Genomic DNA, 25,004 nt, shown 5'->3' on the forward strand with positions numbered 1-25,004 from the left:
ACCATAATTATTTATGTTGTTACCTTAAGCACATTGTGTTTTTCTCTACTTGTGATGTAGATGAGAACTACATCACTTTTTATGACCAATTACTTCATAAAACGAGGTAATACCAAAAGATCCACCTATATTTTCTTGCCACTATAATGTTCTTTATTCATGTAGAGATCTTCTGTGTTGATCTTTTCTCACAGTTTTAACAGTTTTAACACTTCCTTACTTTTAAGCCGTTATGAGTTAATGTAGGTTTTTAAACGGTTACACCATAAATAACACACCCACCACTATCCTGATCCAGTTGGTATTTCCCTCAGCTCTTGCATAGCACAAAGCAGCAAGGATGGTAGTTAGTGACTGCAGAGTGTTTGAATATGATAACAGTGGTCACAGAGGGTGCAATGTGTTTTTTGCAACGTCTGATCATAGTATAATCTCTGTAGATGTAGATTAAAAAGTAGCACAATGGGAAAGAAACAACTAGAAGAAAACTACTAAATATGTAGGCCAACTGAGATTTATACTCAACCAAAACATTAAAAGCTCCTCGTTTTAATTTCTTCCTATTGTTCTGTAACTACACACCAACATTTTTCTTCAAGTATTGTTGGTAATCACCCGAAACCGGCAAAATTTCATTTTGAAATATTTCCTCATCTATTAAAGCTATTTATTTATTTATGAGAAGAAAGTTGTCTAATGATTCCTTGAAGCAGGTTTATGTGTCTCTTGCACAATTTTGCAACTATAATATTTATTAGTTTACTTGTTCAAGCCCTGTGAAGATTGGCATGATGGCGATTAACCGCTCCTACAGTCTTTGCTTTTAGAAACTCCCCTGAGAAAAGTTTCTAATACAAGATTTTAGCCGTTTATATTTCATTCCAACGTTGTTTTAAAAAAAGCAAAAACGGCTTTGGTAGTTAAGTAAAATTTAATAATCTGGGCCTTTCTGCTACAAGTAATGTTTGCATATGTAACTGTGCCAAGAACATCAGGGTTAGATTGAATAATCCTAACCTGAGACTCTAACATGTCAAGAAATGGCTTAAACAGATTTATTATCAAGTATGAATGTTCATTTTTGTTCCATCTGAAGACAAGTGGCTGGACCATCTTGTGATTGAATATTTTTGGGCTTTAGTCGGAGTGTCTAGATATAGCTGCATTTATGAACTTAGCACTGCACTCATTACTTGTCATTTGGTCACAACAAACTTTGGGGGAAGGGGATTTTGTTTTGTTTTTTTTCCTTTTTTTTCCTGTCTGGAATGACTGAATATTTGAAAATCTTATATTTTGTCAAGACTGTGTGCTTTGCCATGCTCTTCTACTTAGCCACCCCGTAGTAGAACACTGGTAATGTCTTTCTAAATTTATGACCTGAATAGGAAATTATTCCAGCTATATTGCCACTTTAAATGTTTTTTACTATATTGAAACATTAGATATAACTGAAAATGGTGTCCCACAATATTTAAACTAGTCTGCACAGTTTGGTGCAAAAGTGGCCCAATCTGTGGCAATATTTGGTTTAAACATCCATGTCACACCAAATAGTTTATCATTCTGCATAGACAGGTTATATGTAAATGACCAAATGACAAGTAATGAGTGGAGTGCGGTTCACAAATGGGGCTAGGCTAACTAGTGATGACTGATATGTGCAGAAGCTGCAAATCTAAACCATCCTCATTTGAATATTGGCTGTGTTCAGCTCTGTAAGATAGACATAGATAAGAAGTGTTATGAGGTGGCTGGTAAAATGCACACCAGCTGATATTTTTGACTTCCTTGGCTGCACAACCTTGCTCCAACAGCAGGGATGATCAAGTAGAGGTCAGAGCAGTCAAACTCTTGTCTATTCCCTCTTGGAGAGGGTGTAAATGCAAGGTGTTCTTCAGTACATTGCGTGCACACATAATAATCACATGCACAACGTGTGACCTTGTTTTCAGTGTCATCATAGTGTTCACACAACCAGCATTTACTACTCCCATCACACACCTTCTCCCCTTCCCACACAGTCACTGTTTAATCCCCTACACCCCAAGTCATAAAAATATGTGTTCTCTCATGTTTAGTGTTCAAGGGTTTCTCCCTGGGATTTTTTACTGTTGAAGTTTCTGGTTGTAAGTAAAGACACCTGCTGGCCACTTAAGAACCTGTTGATCATTGGCTGCTGAGTGAATCTGCCTTACCATTTAACTTCAAGATCAAAATTTATTGCTTTTGTGCATAGACCGCTTCTCCTGTTTTTAACTGTCACCCCCCAGTTGTTCTTGTTCTTTCGCTCCTATTTTAAGATTGTTTACGCATATATAATCTTTTTATTTGTGTATTACTTTACAGTAAAACAGACACTGCTCCCTGATGGTTTTCTGGCTTGAATTACATATAACTTACTTTAACCAGCAGATGGTTCTTAAGGGGGTGGCCATAAGGCGTATAACACAAAGACATCAACTCCTTTCATTTATTTTGAAAGGGGTGCCTGAAGAATATTTTGTAAGGGTTTTATGTTTTCTTTTTTTTGTTGTTTTAGTTTTTTTATACATAGCTTTTATGTTTTTGCAAGCAAATATTTGTAAGAAACAAATTATAACTTTTAATCTTAAATCATGCTGGAAAACGCACCATTTGTTGTACTTTTTTTTTTACAGTACAAAATACATTTTGATCCTATTTTGAATCTGTGGTATGTTGGAATCATTTTGTTTGTTAGACATTTTCATATTGTATTTTTTTACTCTAGCATTGCTTTTCTGTCCATGTTACCGGTATAAATCAAAGAATGAGCTGAGAAACTTTAACTAGATGTAAAAAAAAAAAAAAAAGAAAAAAAAAAAAAGAATAAATGTATATTTAATGGAATAAAGTTTGCTAACCTTCTGGAAGATAATTTGAGTAAACTAATTGTAGCAACAAAATGTTTTATTCTTTGGTCCTAAAACTATTTAATAAGATGTTACAGAATAAATGAAGTGTAATGTCTTTATTGGTCACCACTCCTAATTGTGACATTTTTTCCCCCAGGGTGATTTAAACAAAAACTTTTTGGCACCTTGAGTGTCTAGAAGTATAATACTACATTGCTTTATTTGTAAACTACAACATATATTTGTTACTTGTTTTGTGTGTTTTCTTGTCACAGTGTTTGTTGTGGTTAAATGTCTTTATATGTAGTCTAATCTAATCAAAATTTTTATACTGTGTACAGTATATTCTAACAATGGACACTTTCCCCTTTTCCCTTTATAACTGTTAGATTTCTTTAGAAATACACAAAGTTTTAGACGGCAGGCATATTAACACCTCTAAAATGATCAACTATCAAAAAGTGTTGAAAGTATATTTTCTCATTTTTAAAATAAAAATGAAAATGACTAAGAAATGCATGTCGGTAAAAAAAAAATAATAATAATAATCCAAGTTTCTTCTTTATTCTCTTTGCTATTCTGCCCTCCCTGAATGTGGGTGTCCAGTTTGGCAGATAAACATTTTCCCAAATGAGAGTCAAGAAGCGCTAGTTAAGGCTGTTTGTTTGCCTCCCAAATAAAAACACTGTAAGCATAAACACACAAAAGAAAAGATGTATAAATCATCTATATCAAAGTTGACAGCACATTTAAATATCTATAACAGTATGACACGTTTCCATCTTAGTCCAATGACAATGAATGTGCTAAAAACTAGCCTGTTAGCTAGATGCTAATACATAATGGAATTCCCCATTAACATGCTAACAAAGATTAACAACAGTAGTGATGTTGAACAATAGTGGGGCTAAGCCCCCTAAGGATAAATGGAATCCTTTTAAACAGTATACTAATATATATACTGGTGATAAAAACTAGCACCAAAACAGAGATAACAAAGAAACTGCTAAACATTTAGTCTGTCTGCGATTTTTAAAAATGCAAAGAGCTCTTTTATTTGAAGTTTGTCTTGTTCTGTTACTTTTCTTTAAATATTTGTAGTTACCTTGATTGAGAAATGTGGTCGAGATCTTCCCAAATCTTTAGAATAAAACAGGTCTTTCTTTCTTAGGGGGTAATCCCACTTTGACCTTGTCTTGCTTGTTCTTATCAAGGTCAGCACCACCTTTGGTCAGTTGGAAGCAGTTGATGTTTTTTGTTTTTGGAAATTATAAATAAACATAAACAAACAAATAAATGTCCTCAGTGTAGATGTAGCCTGTACAAATAGTGTAATTCATAGCCAACCAAATGATGGGGGTCCATTCATTTTCCTACAAAGGGAACTAGACAAAAATATTTTTTGTGCACAGCACTGATTCTTTTTTTTCTTTTTGTTATCAAATTACCTTGGACTTTGTGGTTTCTTTTTTTGTTTGTTTGCTTGTTTTATATAATTGGTACTTACCTCTTTGACTGGAATGCAAGGTGAAACATGAGAGGCACAAATAAGGGGCTAATAAAGGACCATGTAGTGCAGAAAAGAAAAAAAAAGCCAGGAAAGTTTCCAGGAATGAATTTGGCTGTATTGTACGGGACAGACATATGATCACGGCTGTTTGGGTTTGTAAACAGCCGTGCTCTTAGCTTCTGTTCCTTGCTCATGACACGCTCCTCTCCTGCAGGCGCCTCCATTGTTTTCCGCGCTAACAAAGGGCCGTCAGGGTCGCTCTCTGATTGGCTCCCGGCCAGGCCCCCCGACGCTACCGTGCCGCGAGCCCCGCCACGACAGATGGACCTCTCGCGCTCCGCTCCTCTTCCTCGCTCTACAAGCACGAGCGCCTGTGATTGTGCCTAACGGCAGGAGCACGAGCGAGCGGACCGGTAACGGACAGGCGAGGCGGACGAGGAGAGGCTGCGTCCCGGTGTTTGGTGATCCGAAACCAGGGCCCCAAAAGGCGGAGGGAACCCGGCAGAAGCGTCGGGGCAGCTAAGTAGGTCGACCACGGTGAGGTGTGTGGAGTGGGTGTAGTTTGAAAGACAGCGCGACGCTACGAAAAGACAATTAGCATTGAGATGTTTGGACGAGCTAACGCTAGAAAACAAAACGCACAGCACATGTGGGCTGGAGAGTTATTAGTGTGCTGCGGAGCACTTCCAGCCCTAATATCGAACAGAAAAGCGTAGAAATCCCTCATGTTATCACGTTTAGGTTTCGACTAAGGAGTGAGTAAAGCTATGTATTAGTAAAACAGGTTACATAACCAGGAGGAGATAGTTAAGATTCCTCTCTGCACACATAAGGCTGGCAACACAGAGGGGTTGTTTTAGGACAGACCCCGAGCCCAAAATAAAAAGTGAACACTTGGTGTTTTGGGCCTGTAATGTGTCTGTTTGCTTCACTTTGAACTAATGCAAATGTCTTTATGAAGATAATCACACTCAGTTTTCATTGAAATCGTGTTAGATGTGTGTAGATTCAGCTTCACAGTCACAGTACAGTTCAACAGCACCACAAACTACAGCCTCCAAAATAATTACACAGTCGAATCAACACCCCTTATTCATAAAGTGAATATTATAGCCTTCATGAAGGGTGGTTCGGTTGGATGGCAACTTCAGTGAATACAGTCTTTAATTAGAGATGGGATCGCTAGCACTGCAGCTCCTGATTGTTTTCAAGGATAAACATGTGGTATATAAAATACCATAGCTACAAATTCTCATTACACAATGACATCTCAAAATGTCTTTTCTTGTCTCATCAAATGTTCTTAAACCCACTGCCACAAAAGACCAAGCTTTGAAAAGCTGGAATAACCATAGTTTTTGCCATTTTCGTTCAAAAACATTTTATCATAACTTGATCATCCAAATAGTTGCAGATAGATTTCTTGCCGATCATCTAATTGTATCACTGTTTCATGTGGATAATCTGCCAGGCATAATTAAATAGAAAGGGAGCAAGGGAACATGTTTGACAATCACAGTATGCCTTACAAGGAGCAGGCTGCAACACACTATTTTCGATTTAGTCTTGTGGTCCAAGTGCTGGAGCTCAGATGTTTTTGTTGTTGCTATGACAATGGCTACAATAGTGAGGCAGAGCTGTAGCAATGTGGGGGCTGAAGGCTGGGGTCGTGGTGGGTTTGGAAGTGGACGGCAGATTTGGAGCTATTCATCGGCGATTTCAGCCAAAGACATTGACAGAAGAGGTTCAGAGGCAACAGGGCAAGAGGGCAGAAAACAAGCTTTGATGAGTGTCAGTGAAAAGAGCGAGGGGTGGAAGAAAAGTTATGAGTTTTAATAGCACAGTGGATGGCTTCTAGTTTTTTTACAAGGCAAAAATGAAGGCGACAGGAAAAAGCTGAATGAGGAAAACAGCCAGACAACAGACAGATGAGAATTTCCTAGTCGTCTTAATGGACAGCCATGAATAAATTGAGTTACTTTAGTTGGGAATAACTGAGTAGATGAAGGCAAATGAGACAAAGATACAAGGGACAAGGAGAAGATGGAGTCAGAGGATTGGCTGATGTAATGAGGCACAGGGGAATTAGGAAATCAATGAAGTCTACATTTGGACTGTAGACCAAATGTACAGAAAACAACTCCCTGATGTGAAGCAGGACTGAATCAGCTGTGGGTCAGTTTGGCTAGATTTATTGGTGCTGCTGGCTTCTGGAAACAAAAAGGCAGAGCCAGCATTCTGCTGTTTAAATGTCATAAAGATAATTTTCACAGAGACAAGGCCATGGTCATAACAAACATCTGCCACTGGTTTGGAAGTGTTTTGATTAAATGTCAACGTAAGTTGTACAGTTTAACAGGCTTTAAAGGTGCAGTAATCTGTTGAATAGTTGATCAGTTCATCTAAAAAGATTTAACCTGCAACTATTTTGGTAATCAGTGAATTTTTGAAGGTATTTTTCAAGCAAAAATGCCAAATGCCGTCACTCTAATGCTATATTTTCAATCCAAACTGGGTTAGTAAAACGGCCTCTGACAGACCAATAAATTATGTGGTTAGGATGGCAAAATAAACGAAGGAATGTATTGTTAGTTTCATCATATCTGGCTAAGGACACTGACCATATTTGTGGAAAATTTTAACAAGCTCCATTATTCAACTGAAACTTGGATATGGTGAGAAATATTTCCAGCCATTTCCATTATTTTTAGGCCAGCAAAAAACAACAAAAAGTTTCAGTGAATCTCCACCAGGCAACAGCATCATTTACACAATGATATTGGGGAAAAAACACCTTTAAAATACAAAAATAAGTGTTCTGTCCTTTGGTCTAAAAAAAACTCATGTCTTTAGATGAAACCACTGAAATCACTTTAGCTATTGCCTAAAACACACAGAAGTTCTAGAAGTCTTATTTTTATGCAAACTTTTTTCACCAGCAACACGGGGGAAATGTATGATATGATCTTTATTTCATTTTTTGTTATCAGAAGACTCAAAGTTCACATTGGTCTTGTGACCTTCCAAACAATTCCATCATTGTCATGGTTTGATAGCTGCCCGTGTCTGTCTTAGATCAGTTGCATCACCTGTTAAAGAATCGGGCACAACAAGCCTTTGACCATGGCCACACTATTAAAGACTAATGATTTCCATTGTGTAGGTCAACGGTGAGCATTTGTGTGCATGACAGGGCTAATATAGGTACTGAAATATTGATAGACCTTGGCAGGGGGCTGGACTGACTAGTGTTTAATATTTAATTTGACATAATAACTGAACATATTCGTATCAGATTGACAGCCTTAGTTTATTTACCAGCGCCATGTGTTTAAAGGTGCTACATTCCTCCAATTGTCATATTTTAAATATATTTGAATTTCTACAATCTAAATATGTGACCATTGATGAAATTGTAAGGAACTGACTAAAATGGAAGAGCAACGTCACTATTTGCATATTTCCTGGTTATCTGAATAAATTAGTCATGAAATGTGATCTGGTCTTTACCAAAAGTCACAAATATCAACAACAACTATTTGCAAGCTCATAAAGCACAGTCATGACCTTTCACATCTTTAGTGAACATGCCCATTAAACAGGTGTAAAAGCTAAGTGAAACAGTGTTTTACTGCTCGATCCACTTTTGGCAGCAATAACCTCAAGCAACCTTTCTCTGTAGCTGTGGATTAGACCTGCACAACATCCAGAGCTGCTTCAGCTCAGCCATATTCATAGGATGCTTATGAATGACTCTGGTGTTATTCACACTACATCAGAGGTCCTGGGCTTTGATTGGGCCTCTGCAGAAGGTGGATTTTGTAACTCCAAAGTCATTCTCTGGTACTTTTAATTAACTTTAGGATCATTGTCCTGCAGCTTCAGCTTGCAGACACTTACCCCACCATTATCCTGTTGGATACCATGAAAAACGTCTGAACCCTTTGCAGTGGCAAGTGGTGCAGTTCCAGAGTCAGCAAAGCAGCCCCAAATTATAATGCTTCCTCCACCAAACTTCACTTTTGGCATTCTCTTTTCACACCATGCAAAACACTGTATGTTCTTCCCATACAGTTCTACCTTTTGTTTGTTCTGTCAACAAGCCAATTTCCCACTAATGTTGTGAAGTTTCAAGTCTATTCGGCAAACATTATTAGGTGATCATTAGCTTCCACCATGGTGGGAACTCTTGGAATCTAAACTCTGATGCTGCATGTGAATAGCAGACTGTTTGTTACTATGGTGAACAGCAGATCTCGTCATGACCAATTTATGAAGAAGACCGGGAACAGTGCCATTACTTTTTGTTGCGACTGTACAGTTAAGAAGCTAATTGTTGTAGATAAAATCAGCACCAGTTTTTGTCTTTGTTTGCATCACTGCCAAAAACAAACTGGTGTAGGAATCAGGTGTGCTCTGTTCAATTTCTGCACTGCAGTTATTAGGACCTCTGGAGCTGCCTTAAACCTTTAGGAATTTTCATGTCAGAGTAAATTAGATTTTACTGTGACAGACTTTAGCTTTCACCTAAGTTCTCATTTGACCTTTATCATGACATAGGTCCTAGACCTGGTTTCAGTCTGTTTGGTTATGGGTCTTATCATTTCTCCTACCCATGCTTGTGTTCATGAACTCTGTTCAGAGTGTTCATGATAATTCATTTGTGCTGCTTAAATTGAGGAAGTTTTCGACTGTGTAAGAGCTAGTGTCAGTTTCCTGTGTGACTGACTGAGTCAACAAGGAAGTGATTTAACGGAAGGGGAGCACTTCCTTTAAACACCCCCACTCTACCCCGTGTGTTTGCTGTCACACTCTTAAGGAAGCACACGGTGGGCGACATCTGAGTGACAGGATTACCTGCCTAGTTTACCTGCCTAACTTTTCACCCTCTCTGTCTCTCCTCAACTGCAGCTGCCTCTCTCTGGTGACTCAACAAAATCAGTATTTAAAACGGTAAGATTACTTGTATTGTTAACACCATACTTATCTGTACAGCTGTCTTTCCCATTCTTTTTATTAATGCTTAATCAGTTGTTGTGTCATAGAAGTATTGGCCATGAAAAGTTAACTGAATCTGTTTGTTTGTTTGTTTGTTTGTTTTTCTTATTGGATTTTTTTTATTTGTTTTAGAGGGGGAGGATTTTCAACTAATGAACAGGAATTTAAAGGTCCACACTGGTGGTTATGGATATTTTGGCCCTTTTAACACGAATCAAATGTAATTTATGCTGCTCTGTGACAGAACTGTTGATTCTTTGAACTTTGTTTTGTTGTCCTAGAAACACTTTTTTGTTTATTTCTACATTACATGTTTTAAAACTTGCTGGAGAACATAAACCACTAACTAGAACTTACAACTCACAAGTCCAGTTGCCATGATTCCACATCCAGACAAATTGGTTTCACAGGTCCTCTTATACGGTAGAAAAGAAGTGGTGCTTTTAGATTTAGATTTTGTTATTTATGTAGATAACTTTTCAGATGGGGCTGTTAGAGCTTGATCTGATAATGGTGCTGGATGAAAAGTAGGGGGCCACAAGTTATAAATCATTATAAAGGGAACACTGTGAACCCAATTTCATAGAAATCCATCAAATAGTTTTTGAGATATTACCAGAGCTGAAGTGATTAGTTGATTGACCAAAAATTAACTGGCAACTATTTTAATAAATATTTAAGTCTTTGGGTAATGGGTAATAAAATGAGGATTTTTTGTTATAAGACTAATCGATCATTATTTGAAGTTGAACATTAGTGTGACAGGTGATCATGAAAGTAAACAGAATTCACCATGGATGTATGTACCAAACTATAATTTAATTCAATTCAATTTATTTGTGATCTGTTGTTATAACAATCCATCCAAACGTTACGAAAGTTATTTCACTAAAGGCCAAACATCTCAACCTCATGAAGGTTCTACATAAGTCGGAGAATCATCAACTACACGTTGGAATAAACTATTTAAGAAGGACCACTTGACTACAAGGAAAAAACATTCATTTCTGTTATCAAGGTAGTAAAAAGACATTGAGAGGAATCCTCTTGGATGAAGTCTTTAATTCTTAACCTGTATCTCCAATGGGGACAGGGAGACTGCGTATACTGCATTTATATGCATAGATACAAATATTACATATAAATACATATAAAGTGTGCTGCCAGTAGCATGCTCAGCAATAAATGTTTAAGCAGCTGAATTAATTTGGCACAGCATGCGGCCCATGTGTCCTGCACCTGTTTTTCTCCTTCCGGGGGCTTCCGTCCTGCCTCCTGTCTGGAGATACACAAAGACACACACAGAGCAAATGAGGGAAGGAAAAGTCTACAGGAGCATGGCAGAGTGCCACGTGAAACAGCTGCATGAGTGTGTATGTGCAGTTGTCTTAAAGTGCTTATGTGTTAAAAAAAATAAATAAAATAAAAGGGAGAGAGAGACATAAGGACATAATTAAAGGGGTCGCAGTAAAGAGAAATATACTATAAGCAAGAGGAGGGAAAGGGTGTGGAGAGCAGCTGTCTAACTATCAGTCTGTATCTTAAAGGAAATAGTTGACAGGAAAGTAGATATGATCTGTTGTTATTGTTTACTGTGTTTTACCTCCTCCTCCCCTTCCTGCAGTCACTTTCCTCGTCTCCAGGCTGTCCTCTTCATGTCTGTGCTCTCCTGCCGGTCATGAGGAATCATGAGACTGAATGAGACGGATGAAATTCATTAACTCTCTGTGTTGCTTCTTTGTCTCCCAGCTCCTCTCATGCTCACTGAGAATGGATTATACACAAAACGGGGTTCAGATTGGAGAGAACAAGTTCATCAGCAAGTAAGGATTAAATACACACACATACACAAACGTCTCGATATCAAATAATAATGTTTTGGTCTGATTTTTAGAGTTGAATAGTCTTACTTGTGCGCTTTAGCCCTTATTAATTAGTCTTTGGTTTTCATGTCCTGTTAAATAGACTTTAAGCACCAACCTGATGTTCATATTTTACTTTATTGCTGACTGTTTTATAAGAAGTAGTTATTTAATCGTGAGATATGAGGACGTAAGCATGCCTTGTGGTGTCCAGCTTGCTTAGTTAGACTATAAAACAAAGATTACATGGTGAAATCATGAGATACAGATTCAGATCCACAGATCGGATTTCAAAAGATTTAATATATTGAACAAAAATGTTTTAATATGAAAGAAAAAAATTTCTGTTTTCTAGGTTGTGTTTTCTGTAAACCTCACCAAAACATTCTGCCTTCAAACACAAATGCATTTATATCTGATTCCTGCCAAGTTTAATGATTTATAGTAAACTGTAACTAGAATCAGTTCAAATATTTTTTTTTTCTGCATAACTGTAAAGCAGAGTTTATTTCTTTAAAAACATCAGTTACTTAAAATCTTCTTAAAATCTTAAAATTTATTATTATAACCTTTCTTTAATTAAGATCTCAGATACATAAAAAAATAGTCAATTAAAAGCACAAGCAAACATTATCAGAAATAGAATTACCTTCGTCATTCATTGTCGATCTCTGTAAGCGGATTTTTCAAATGTACTGAGATCAATCAGCTTTGAAGCCTGCCAGGATCTAACTACATCACACACTTTAGAAAATAGTCAGCAGTTATATATATATATAAATAACTTGTAGTTAGTGGACTAAACCATGTGAAATCACATCACAGGCATGCTCCATTAAGCAGCATTTTCTCCTCAGTGATTCAACATCTCTGTTTCCAGGGCAACAGTCCTCTCACATCTTAAAACATACAACCTCTACTATGAAGGACAAAATCTACAGCTCAGACACAGAGAAGTGAGTATTTACAGTCTGTGTGCGCATGTGTGTCCTGTTCACCACCACAGTATATTCTTATATACACTCTAGCCCAGAACAGTAACAGTAATAACCGGTGTTTATTTTTATGTGTGTGTGCGTCTATTGATCAATGTTCCTCTCTCCCAACAGGAAGAGGGGGAGCTGATCATCGAGGGCTTGCTGAACATCTTCTGGGGCTTACGGCGACCAATTAGGCTTCAGATGCAGGATGACCACGAGCGAATCCGACCTCCCCCCTCCTCCACGTCCTGGCACTCTGGCTGCAATCTGGACAGTCAAGGGTAAGATGTCCAGACAGATCCAGTTACACCTTGCTGACCGGAAATGGTGATACATAGGTCAGCAAGGGCAGATATAGATTATGTCTAGTTTGTCTGATGTATGACTAGGTGTTTCTTAATGAGTGTCATGAGGTTTTTCTAGTTTGTTGACCTCATTTATTGTGTCTCATGTAATGCCTTAAAAACACACAGATTGTTCATCCTTCAATAAAACACCAATTGGCAATGGCCCATAAACTAAAGTGAACCTGTTTTTCCCCAGGCTAACACAGATTGAAGGCCCATTTTCAGAGCTTTAATGCCATTCATCAAATGGAACTGTTATTCTTCCAGGCCTTTATGGTGTCAGTTACTGGATATAGACCAGCTAACATAAATACTTAATGCAAATAAACAGCAATGATTTTTTTTTTTTGGTCTTTATCGTGAAACCAACGGACACAAACATGCTGTTTAGTTAAGTAGCCAGATAAGCACATCAGCAGTATAATCAAACCGCCATCACCCTTTTCCCCACTAGCAGATGAATAAAAAGACAGTTAAGTTTAAGTTCAATCTTAAAAGCACAAATCATCTGTTTTACAACCACAGATGAACATGTGTTTTCTATTATTTCAGATGCCACTGAGCAGCATTTAGCAGCAACAAAAAAAGGTCTTTGATACTACAGGGTTTACATTAGTCCAGAAAAAATCCACATTATCTCAAACATATACAGATGGCATCAAGAAAGAGGAAGAGCTGTCACAAGCTACAACTAACCAACTAGTATGACCTAGTTGCAGAATGTGGTGAATGTTAATAATAATATATTTCTGTTTGACCGGAGAGCTAATAATAAGACCTTTGATGTTTTTACTCTATAATTAAAGTCCTTGTTTTTACACAGTAGTCCCCCTCACATGCTTTAATATACGGCCACTGTCATTAATATAATAATATGACTCCATTTTTCTCGTTTTGAAGTTCCCCCAACAGTGTAGATGGTCAGCAGACAACACAACCAAACCCACCCACAGTGGAAGTGACGCCTCCTGACCATGAACCAGAGGACAACGGTGTAATGGAAGAACACACAGAAGAAGAAGGTGAGTGGCTGTACTGACAAAAATAGATAAGCACCACATCTTGCTTTCATATTGTATCTTTGTTGTCTTTACCTGAACATATGAAATAGTAAATTATAGTTTCATAGTTTTGTCAAGATGATTCAGGCATTAAATTCAGTGATAACACAGCCTCCTTTTTAAGTGTATATATATAGTTTAGTTTTTTCATGTTAAAGACACTGAATAACAAACCATATTAAAAAGTGATGACTGTTGATTGGACAGAAGAAAGTGAGAGTGCAGCTAGGATCCTCAGGACAAAGAGCGATGCCGGGGTCTTGAGACGTGGCCAGCGACGGTCACCGAGTGACCAGAGGAAAATTCGGCGTCATCGCTTTTCCATCAACGGACACTTCTACAACCATAAGGTGATGGCAGCCACATGTGTTTGTCAGTGGAGCCTTAGAAAGTCTGATAAACATTAGGAAATTCTGTTTAATCAGTAAACAGTAGTTGGTGTCAGAGAGGTATTTGCTATTTTTAAAGATGATGGACTTGGCATCAATTGTGATACTGATGTTTATATTTTTGGGGAAAAGTGCCTTTATTTAACATTTTTTTGTAGTATAAATGATAATAAATTGTTAATAACACACTATAATATAGTTGTAAGCAGACATTTTAAATGTTTATTAATACACAGTATTTGTCAGCAATAGTAACTTCTTAAATTAAGATGTTTTTTTTCCAAACTATTTTTACTAAATTGTCATTCATTATATGTTTATATAGCAACATCCATTTGTTTTAAGTATTTAACAATTGCTTTATGGTGTGTTCCTTCTGTATGAATGCTAAATTGAGGATAGGTTTAAAATCATTTACAAATAACCATAATAACACTAGATCTATATATTAATATACATAATATTAATGTAATAATGTAATAATATACGCTCATAAAGTGATATAGCAAACTAAACTCGTTCATTTTAATGTTTTCCCTCTCAGACAGCAGTGTTTACTCCTGCTTACGGCTCAGTGACGAATGTTCGGATCAATAGCTGCATGACCACACCTCAGGTGCTACGAGTTCTCCTCAACAAGTTTAAAATTGAAAACAGCCCGGATGATTTTGCGCTGTACGTCGTCCATGCGAGTGGAGGTGAGCTTGAATTATTGCTTGTTTTTTAATTTCATGTTTGTCTGTGGTGTAAAAATGGGTTTAACTTCACCAAGAGATGGAATACAGTGTAACACCTCAATGGCGGTGTTAATCAACACCTTTTGTGAATGTGAATTAACATTTCAGAGCGTGCAAAGCTGAAGCGCAGTGACTACCCTCTGGTGTTGAGAATAATGCAGGGTCCATGTGAGCAAGTCTGCAAAATTTTCCTAATGGAAGAAGATCTGGGAGAAGAAGTAACATATGATGTAAGTCACTACATTAATACTAACACAGAATATGAACAGACAGTTTGCTTTTAATAAAAAGGTCTTAACCCCTTTTAAGTGCATCCACCAAATCCTTATCTTTAATGGCCTCCTTTCTGCCACACATTTATGCTGTGTGATAACATTTCTCTTCTGTTCCACTAGGTGGCACAATATATCAAGTTTGAGATGCCTGTCCTGCAGAGTTTCATCACCAAGCTGAAGGAGGAGGAGGACAGAGAGGTGCAGAAACTCAGGAGAAGGTAATGGAGGATATAAAAATCTATCATCATCTGTTTGTGTTCTGATTTGCTGTAGTTTCCATGGTCTTCAGGATGTCATCACAAAACTGGTGATAGAGAAGTGCAGATAGCATTGTAATAATTATCAAATGCATTTTTATCAATAGTAATTTTTTTTCTTTCCCTGTCTACTTTTGTCCTGCAGGTACAATTACCTGCGGTGTATAATTGAGAAGCAGCTCGGTTGTTTTCCAGAGGGTGCAACATGTATGTGATCTGCTCATGGTGAGGACTCCCTCCACCAACATAAACCACCAAAACCTTTCCCAGAGTACAGCATCCTCCTCCCAGCTATGACAAAGAGAGTGACCAAGAATTAGCTGACAAGAACCTAATGTATGTCTTTCAGCAATCATCCTGCTCCTCTGAATTCCTGCCTATTCCTAGTATTATTTCAAATCAGTCAACCTACAGACAGACATTTAACATCCTGTACTGTGTGCATGTTAAATGTGACCATTTCAGCAATAGTCTAAAGAGTCATATGGACTCACACAGCTTGTAAAGAATCTTGACGTAGACCCAGTTACATGATTTTCTCTGCTTTATTTGATCTGTTTCTCTTTCTTATGACTTACAGTACACAGAAAAACCTTTAATTTTAGTGTCATTGCAGCAAAGCAAAATGCAGAATGAGCCTAAAATGTGACGTCCTGTCTGCCGACCCCTGAAAGCACAAACATTATTTACAGTTTTAGCAAAGTGCCTGTTAAAAGGTTTCTCATACCACAGGACAAACTTGGATAAAATATGTTGATTTTATCAATGTGGGGAATATTGTGAGAGTTTTATCAGAAAAGCTACAGTAGAACCACATCACATCATAAGCCAGTGACTTTGTGGCCTCAAAATATTTTTTAGGCTTCTTGAAAAAAATATATGTTTGAGAATTAGTAAAATATTGTAATTGAAGTAATGCAATTGAACTTTTCCATTTAATTGTAGCTGAGAAGTTGACTGCAGGGGTTAATGAAGGTCATCCATAAAGTTGATCCGGTCTTTTCAGACTGACCGAAGTTCGTTAGTGACCTTGTCACTAGTTTTTGTGCAGCACAAAACCTATTTAACACTGGTGGAACCTTTGTTTTCTGGTTGTGTGCTGCATTACTACCTTTTTTCAAAGGTAGGCACAGTAACATACTGCTTGATAAACATCAGTCTTCATGCAGTGAGCCCTGACAGACCTTGGACATTTTCTTGATCGTCGAAAACAATGACACGAAAAGCACAAAAACGAGTGAAATCACGCAAGACTGTGAATTATGATGATGATTTCTATTGAGAATGTTTTAAATGAATGAAAGCAGCATAGTTTTAGTTGACGGGGACAGAACTTTGCATTTATCCACTTGAGTCTGTGTGCCTCACCGTACAATACGCAGTGGGCTATGCCATTAAGAGCGAGTGTGTGTGTGTGACTCTGACAGTGTGCATGTTATATTTTTAGTGACTCTTAAAACTTGCCTGCTTTTGTATTGTCTTTTACAAAATAACAAAGAAACTTTAGTCTTTAATATGTGAAAAAAATGTAGGTTTTTTTCGTACAATGATTGTTATTTAATAAAAAGATTATCTTGGGAAAAGATTTACATATATACATCACTGTAATCTCCTTCTGTTTCATTCGGGTCAGTGGGCGAAAAGCCGTGTCATGTTGCAGTGTTATATAATTGTGACTAAATCTTGTTGTATAATTTGAAATGATAACACAGTTTGCTCAAACAGACGAGATGTAACATTAGTCTTAGTGGAAGCTTCGGGAGAGCTCGTTAAGTGATCTGGTTTATTCACACAACATGTGGTCAAATAATCCAGACCGAATTAGTAACAGACGCAGGTATTTATGTGTGATGCCAGTGGTACAGCAGCCAATGAGCAGGTGTGAGACTCTGATTCACTCCACCTGATGGAGGATAACAGACTGGCCCTGAAACACATTTACCTACGAACAGTTGGAGGAATCTGAGCTGCGAACACGAAGAGACGAACATCATCTGAATCACTGCGCTGCTTCATTCCAGCCACTCGACAGGTGAGATTGTTTAATCTAAGAAGAGTAAGTTCAATATTTAGAGTCAAGATTTTATTCAATATTAAATATTAACAATGCTCCTTATTCTTCTAATTTCTCTAATTTTGTATGCAAAGTTATAAAATGCACATATTCTTTTATGCTGTAAATTATGTTTTATCTCTGTAACCAGACCGAAGCAGATCAAAGTGCTTCAAACTGCATCAGATGTGTAATGTAGTGTTTTATCTTCTTTGTGAATGTGGGCTGCTGTAGCTGTAATCTGAGGGTCACAGGATTATTCTCAACCTAACTGTGGCACTGTAATTATAGCTCCACTCATCTTTTAAGAGGACGCAGATTAAAGTGTCTACAGTTTGTTTACAGCAGAGCAAAGCATGTCATGCTGGTGTCCAGGCATGTACCCAGTGGTGGAAGATGTATTACAAGTAGTAAAAGTGGTAATATACTCAGTGTTATGTAAACACATGTAAATACTGCAAACAAAAAGTACAAAGTAGCACTTCATAATAGTTCACGCCCACCTTATTATTACTGCTTTTATTAGAAGTATGCAAGTAGTGATATTTCTGGTAGTTACATCTTTAACACATGCTTTATAATATGTCTATATATTACTAAATATTTAATATAATATGTTATCGGCATTTATTTTTACACCTATGTATTTGAACTTTGAACAGTACATGTTATGGCTGCTGTATAATGTTATGCATAAAGTAGATGGTTTCATTAATTTATTTTCATTCTATATTTTTATTTCATTTAAAATGTTCTAGATTTATTTTCTTATCTCAGTTGTTTATTGACTCGTACTGTGGTCACTAATGCATTAGGTCATGTCCACAAATCTAGAACCAGATCCTAAGACGCATTAGAGATTATGAAAGCTATACCTGGTCCTGTCATCACACCATCAGGTCATGTTGCAGCAGTGACGATGTTTATATAAGAAGCGTTCTCAGAGCTGGATTAAGAGCCGTGAGCTGTACTATTCTTAATTTATCAGTAATGTAAAAATACCACATAGCAACTAAACCTGCGACGTCTACATCTCAGAGGTTTATGCTGCGTCTGTGAAGTATACTTGGTATTAAACTCTGATATTAAGAAATTAAGATTTAACAGCTATAGCCTTCATTTAGTTGCAAATCGAATTCATTATTAAAAAAATAAGATCAATTCTAAACTATATATTTTTTCTACTAATAAACTAGTAATGATTAGTAGTGAAGAGTTTAGGAGTATAGTAGATTTGAAAATATGAATTCTTTTGTCATATTTACATATCATATCTATACATTTCAAGTCTTTATGTATATTAATAAATTTGTAATATATAGTTCACAGTTATGTAGATCAAAGTGATGTTTTCTATGTGCATCTGTTTTTGATGCCACTTTGTACATCTACCACCACTTTCAAAAACAGATTAGTCCAAAATTAGTCCTGATAGGCAATAACTACAGACACAATGAGTCCATTTCTGTTTCCTGTGTTAAGGCAGAAAGTTTTTCATCAACAAATTAACACCTCTTGACAAACAATGTTTCTTTTCTACTTATTTTACAGATTAAATCACAATGTCAAGCCTGCAAAAACTCCCCGTCACAGTGGTCCTCTGCCTGCTGCTCCTGGCCACACTGTTTCCCAGCTCAGAGGCACGGCGTGGACGTGGAGGTGGTGGCTTTAACCGAGGTGGAGGAGGCTACAGCAGGGGTTGGGGTGGTGGCCAGGCCTACAGACCGCCACCCGTCCACAGCAGTGGCCCCAGTGCAGGGAAAGTTGCTGGGGCAGCTGCAGCAGGTGCTGTAGGAGGAGCAATGCTCGGATCCGCCCTCAGCCGCCCTGGGTACGGGTACGGTTATGGTGGTGGATTTGGAGGATACGGAGGATATGGGGGATATGGGGGATATGGAGGCTATGGGGGAGGCTATGCCTACCCACGATATAGGGGTGGTGCTGGTTATGAGCCTGAGGGCTCTGGAGATATGGAGTACTACACTGGAGCATCTAGTGGCCCCATCTACAACAGCATCATTGTTGTGATCGGCTCCCTGGTGTCTCTGCTGATGAGCCACTGGGTGGCAGTCATTTAGAACTGAGAACAGAGCTGGGACACAACCAAAGTCTGATCGAAAATAACCCGACTTGACCATAAAGAGGACAATCTGTGTTTTGAGTTAAGTGTGTCCTAAAATAAGATCCTTGTAGACTTAATTATCCATAATTTATCCCACACTTGAATTTCCCTTTTTAATGTGGCCAATCTTTTTATACTTGTATTGATTGTGGTGGTTACGATAATGGTGTTAACTATGCCCAGGTTTAAAGATGTTTTCTAGCAAATACATTGTCCAAATCGGGTAATCAGGTGAAGTCTATGACAATAAACCACGTCGACACCAGAGTTTATGAGCAGCTACACTTCATATGCCATTTCACAGTATATTTCATCCTAACTTTATAATTTAAACGGTTTTTCCGTTTTGATTTACAGTTGTCAAAATATTGCCGTGTAGCAGCATATTGCTTTTACATGTAATTGTATTGTATGCCATTTTTTTAGACTGAACTTTTTGTAGACACCATATATATACTTTATATATATTCCATGTTTAATATTGTTAAATAAATGAATAAAAACAAAAATTAGTATTGAATTTTATTCCTCACATCATCTAAGTGTTTTAATTGGGTACAGAAAAAAGAACAGCAACAGCCTAACTGTCTTTCTTGCTTGTATCTCAGTGTCATCAGTCAGCATTGCTTCTGTCAGCTGCTGTTTCCAAGGCTACAAATAATCTTTCATGGTCAACATTTTAGCTTATGTGCAGGAACAAGTCCTAAAAGGCACTCAAAAGATTATTACAGCAGCTCCATGACAACTAAAAGCCCCTAATGAGCATGTTGTTTCCCTTCATGAGTTGGACACTTCCTCTGAGACTACCAGTGGATAGTCTTTTGTTGACCATGCCTTTGCTTATGTTTTTTTATTAAGTTAATTATGTTTATGCAGTAAAACTGTGTTTCTAGCTCTCAGAAAACAAAACATTTTGTATTGATCTCATGATGGTTCAGTCACTTTTGTTCTAGCTGGTCGTGTTTGGATTAAACTAATTCAGTTTAAGAGGGAGACACACCTTGTATCACTGCCCCCTTAGAAACCATGAGTCATGATTCAATGCTGAGAAAGTTCTTCCTCACTTCTGCACGGCAGTTTGTATTCTGACACTTTCACTTATTTTTGACCCCATGTTTAGCACATTTTTGCTTGAAACTTGAGACACAGTAATTTTTACAACAGGTGAACAATGACTACTTGTTTCTCAGGAGTACTAGTACTTTTATTTTTGATATTTTGCAGAATATACTTTTGTAGTGATTTTCATGTACTGTAAGAACATTTTTGTATTAATAATTGTATGATTATTTTATTAATAATGGAAAACTCTTCCACATATTGGCTGTTGTCCTATTTGCAAATCATACACATTAATTAACACACATGTAACATGAGCTGCAACATAAAAGTACAGAAAACCCAGTATATAGAAAATAGCAGTATACAAATAGTAATAAAACTAATATCCTGAGGTGGGAATTAGTAAAGTTAAGAAATTTATTTGACAGGACAAGCAGAAAGTCAGCGCTCAGTTTTAAGTAGAACCTCCAGCAGCACAGTAACTGATCCTTTGCAGTAAAAGGCAGTTGTGTATTTACAGGAGATATAGTATGTTCATTTTCAAAGCCAGACACACGATAACATAAATGACACATGACAACATATAAAAGCTACTGGGGAGATTTTTTACAACCAAAAAGTGTTTTGCTAAACATGATAAATAAATAAAGGTGCACTGTGAAACACACGGTGGTGACAACAAAAAGTAAACGGTACTACTGGTGAGGCCTCTCCTGGATTGACAAAGTCCAAAAAAAAAAAAGATTTTATAAGAACATGATGGTGGCATTAATATTCTTAATGCAAACTTAGTGACCAAACCTCAGCTGATAATAAAACGTAACATTCAGTAGGTTTTAAAAAGAGATAGGTCAGCTTACAATTAGTACATCAGGAGTATTTTCACTTTTAAGAGCACTTCACAAGCTCCCCCACAGAGGGTAGAAAAGGGCAGAACACTGGGAAGGAAGGAGGGAGACTAGTATTTACAAATGTGAGACAATATACAACATACAGTATAAAGCAGAGACAGTGCACATGTAAAAGGCCATTAACATTCAGGTAAAACACTCTTTGTATGATCCAGAGTAAGACATTTTAGGAGTATTAAGACAACAGCATGCATACAATTGTCTTTCTGTTTAATGTTTATCCAGGTCAAATATGTAGCAATACATGTATCAGTCTTTTTGGTTTTAGTTTCTGTGTTACAATGGACCTTATGGGATACAAGTCCATGTTTTTCACTACAGAGACTTGAGTAGATATGATCCACTACAAATATTCAGTACAGTGTAATTCTTCTCGGTTTAAAGCACTGATATTAGTAAAAGTAGATATTAGACAGTTTGCAAACTCCTTGAATTGCCCTTGAATCAAACCACGGTCAACACAGCTGGAGTTAATATAATCATACAATGCTTAAAGCACACACCTTTGTTATTGCAGAGCAGGCTATTTACACAGCTCATCACCATGACGGAGCCTGTACCAGCCCCATGGGTGCAAATTAATCCTGTCATATGATTATTCATCTCAGACAAAAAAGTTTTTTGTTTTGTTTTTCTGAAACGCATTACAAACACAGAAATATGAGTCAGCAGTTTTGACATCTATTATTTTTATGGCATGGTAAATATAATCTAAATGGACAACTGTGGACCACCCCAATCAGATTACTGCAGCATCAGAGTAGAGTTAATGGACTGTTTCTCTGTCAGAAGAGGAGAAAGAGAAATGCAATATCTTACAAAAAAGATTTTACATTTAACACTTACTGAAGCCTCAGTGTATCAGCATTAGCAAGTTACTATTGAGTAGCATGAGTAATGTACTAGTGACTACAGCTAAGAGTCCTTGCAAGCTCATCTCCAGTCCCTGTGCTCCTCCTGCTTCTCTTGTTAAGTACTTCTCAGAGTAAACCATGTACAGCTCTAAGCATCTCCTGGCCTTCAGCTGCTCAATCAGTGCCGGATAGCCAATCTCCACAATACTGACGGTATCATCATCTTCAGCATCACTAACTGCCTGTGAAGCTGGAGGCAAATTATTGCCTTCAGCTTGATTTACAGGTTGGGGAGTTGAAGCTGCAGAGCTGTTGGTCTCTGTTGTGTTGCTGCCAGCGTCTAGAGCTGAGGTGACACCAGTAGGTTTATCGGCAGCTACTGGATTTTCATTTGGTTTTCGGTTCTCCACAGGCAGGATGTCCCTTCTCTTCATGCAGGAGTCCATGTAGCTATCATAGGTGTCAGGGGGTTTGGTGTAGCCGTAGTCTCTCCCGTAGTCATTGGTATCAGTAGACTTAACACCGTACCTCCTGTACATGTAGTTGTTGTAGTAATACTCCTCCTGGGGACTGTGGAAGTTAAAATGGGGACGAGGGAACCTTCCCAGCCCGTAGCCCAGGGCCATTCCTGCCATAGCCCCTCCAGCTGCTGCCATTACAGCACTGCGCCCAAACCCTCTGGATTTATCAGAGGGATACATGCCCATCGCCTGGACTGAGTGGGAAAATGGAGAGCCGCCCCCAACGCCATATCCTCCATAACCAAAGCTGCCACCGTAGTGGGGGCTCAGAATTTTGTTGTTTGGATTTTGGTTGATGTATCCACCTGGATAACCTCCATGACCACCATAACCCCCATAACCCCCATTACCTCCATAACGTCCATAACCACCATGACTACCATACCCTCCATATGGAGAGCCCTGTGCTGGATATTGGTTATGGTAGCCTCCTCCACCCTGCTGCCTGGGATAACCACCTGGATACCCAGGTCTGCCTGATTGTGGAGGATAGCCTCCTTGATTGCCTTGCCCTGACTGTTTGGGGTATCCACTGTGAGAGCTGGAACCCTGACTACTTTTGTGGCCTGTATTAGTGTTAGTGTGGGTGTTTCCTCGGTTTGATGTGGGAGACTTCTTAAAGCCAAAGCTTTTCCCAAAGCCTCCTCCCCTCTTAGCAAAAGAACAATCAATGTGAAACAAAAGAAGTGACAAACACAGCACTGATAATGAATTTGTCTTCATCTTCACTCTGTAGAGAAGAATGGAGAGAGAAAAAAATAACAAATAGAGAGAATGAGATTAAGTAAATCTGGCATCATCAAAATTCAGCCTTAAAAGTTGTGTGCAACCTACTGTAACTATTTTGACTATTGGTCTGCATTGTTTGAACCATGTGTTCAGGCAAATTGTCCCATTAACTCAAGCAAGCCCAAGCAATATACTATTAAATCATGTCCACCACATTTGTGGTGCACCACACAACCCTCTCCATTTAGATCACCACATGGCATTGATACAAAGCTGTGGTTCCAACATAGGATGGTTGTGGTTGGCTTGAAATAATAAAGTGCCTGACAGACTAAATAGCCAATTATCATTTAATTAAATTCAATTTGTCTCTTAACTAATATTATATAATATACATACACTTTGAGGTTATACAACTTTGTCCTCTTTCAGAGATTTTTATATATTGGTATAATGTTGCTTTAAGTCAATAATCAGGACTGATTTTAGTCATATTTCTTACGAGTCATGTCAAATTTTTTTTATAAAATGCTAATTCAAATATGTGTGTCATATGAGCATAAAGCAAATTAATCAATATTACAAAACATGTATTATGATCTTATATATTATATACAATTCGTCTTATATTACTGTGCTTACAGATAAAACAATATATAATCACAGCAGTAGATTGTAAAAGGGATACAACTATTGTAATTTCTCAGTAATTATTTCCCCTATTAAAACTTAGGTCGGACACAGTTCCTGTTTCACACTGAAAATTTCTAAAGCGCGTTTTTACTGTCACCCAGTTGGAGCAGGTGCAAAAAAAAATGTTATGATAAATGTTTCCATAGCCTGTGATGATTTTACCGATAGGGAGATGATGATGATGATGTTGTTGTTGTTGTTGTTGTTGTTGTTGTTGTTGTGTTTCACTCTAACACCTTTCTTTTTAGTCAGTAGGTGCCTCGTTAGATAACGGGTGTGGCTGTGGCTGGTTACAATAACAACCTATAATGACGGGAATGGTGAAAATAGTGATAATTGTGCCTCATAACGTCACACGGCTGCACTGAAAGCTGAATTTGTCCCTAGCAGAATGTGTAAATAGACAAACATTAGCTACTTTGCTAACTCAATGTGGCCTTAAAGATGCTGTGAGAAGATGGCGCTTGCTAACGTCAGGTAACGTTTTAATTGTCACACTGTCTTGATACTTTAACAAACAGAGACGGTCGCGTAAGCTAGAAACGCATTTTAAGCCTTTTATTTCGCTCCTCGTCAGTAAAACATGAACACAGAGCCTCACCTTGAGCGACGACGGTCCGAGTCCTGGTTCCTGTTTCGTCCCGTTTCAGAGCGTTTCCATCGTTACCGTCGACCTGGAACCTGCCGAGTTCCACACTCTGTGACGTAACGGCGCTGAAAGGGGGCGGGGCATTACCAGCATCGTCAACTATGTGATGACGTCGACC

General features: G+C 37.9%; 3 protein-coding genes across 7 annotated transcripts; 2 read left to right on the forward strand and 1 right to left on the reverse strand.

Annotated features, from left to right (window-relative positions):
• Positions 1-4,547: 4,547 nt before the first annotated feature.
• rassf2b (Ras association domain family member 2b) lies at positions 4,548-16,494 on the forward strand. 4 transcript variants are annotated; one of them, XM_026343999.1, is made up of 11 exons: positions 4,548-4,928; positions 9,298-9,339; positions 11,134-11,207; positions 12,127-12,202; positions 12,356-12,507; positions 13,474-13,595; positions 13,842-13,984; positions 14,568-14,721; positions 14,869-14,990; positions 15,156-15,253; positions 15,438-16,494. In XM_026343999.1, the coding sequence occupies exons 3-11, from the start codon at positions 11,155-11,157 to the stop codon at positions 15,505-15,507; spliced, it is 990 nt and encodes a 329-aa protein (XP_026199784.1). In that variant the 5' UTR covers positions 4,548-4,928; positions 9,298-9,339; positions 11,134-11,154; the 3' UTR covers positions 15,508-16,494. The 4 variants fall into 4 exon arrangements, with proteins under 4 accessions (XP_026199784.1, XP_026199783.1, XP_026199785.1 ...); XM_026343998.1 differs by having other exon boundaries at positions 4,548-4,909; XM_026344000.1 differs by lacking the exon at positions 4,548-4,928 and having other exon boundaries at positions 9,131-9,339; positions 13,845-13,984.
• A 155-nt stretch (positions 16,495-16,649) lies between these two features.
• Positions 16,650-19,992, forward strand: sprn2 (shadow of prion protein 2). Its single transcript, XM_026344005.1, has 2 exons — positions 16,650-17,324; positions 18,897-19,992. Exon 2 carries the CDS (start codon positions 18,908-18,910, stop codon positions 19,421-19,423), a length of 516 nt encoding a protein of 171 aa, XP_026199790.1. The 5' UTR covers positions 16,650-17,324; positions 18,897-18,907; the 3' UTR covers positions 19,424-19,992.
• Positions 19,993-20,932: 940 nt separating this feature from the next.
• On the reverse strand, positions 20,933-24,942 carry LOC113151376 (RNA-binding protein FUS). 2 transcript variants are annotated; one of them, XM_026344347.1, is made up of 3 exons: positions 24,839-24,936; positions 24,400-24,540; positions 20,933-23,545 (listed from the first exon to the last, which is right to left on the reverse strand). In XM_026344347.1, exon 3 carries the CDS (start codon positions 23,536-23,538, stop codon positions 22,294-22,296), a length of 1,245 nt encoding a protein of 414 aa, XP_026200132.1. In that variant the 5' UTR covers positions 23,539-23,545; positions 24,400-24,540; positions 24,839-24,936; the 3' UTR covers positions 20,933-22,293. The 2 variants fall into 2 exon arrangements, with proteins under 2 accessions (XP_026200132.1, XP_026200131.1); XM_026344346.1 differs by lacking the exon at positions 24,400-24,540 and having other exon boundaries at positions 24,839-24,942.
• Between the last annotated feature and the right edge of the window lie 62 nt (positions 24,943-25,004).

This window comes from Anabas testudineus, chromosome 9 (assembly GCF_900324465.2).
Source record: "Anabas testudineus chromosome 9, fAnaTes1.2, whole genome shotgun sequence".
Taxonomy (NCBI): domain Eukaryota; kingdom Metazoa; phylum Chordata; class Actinopteri; order Anabantiformes; family Anabantidae; genus Anabas; species Anabas testudineus.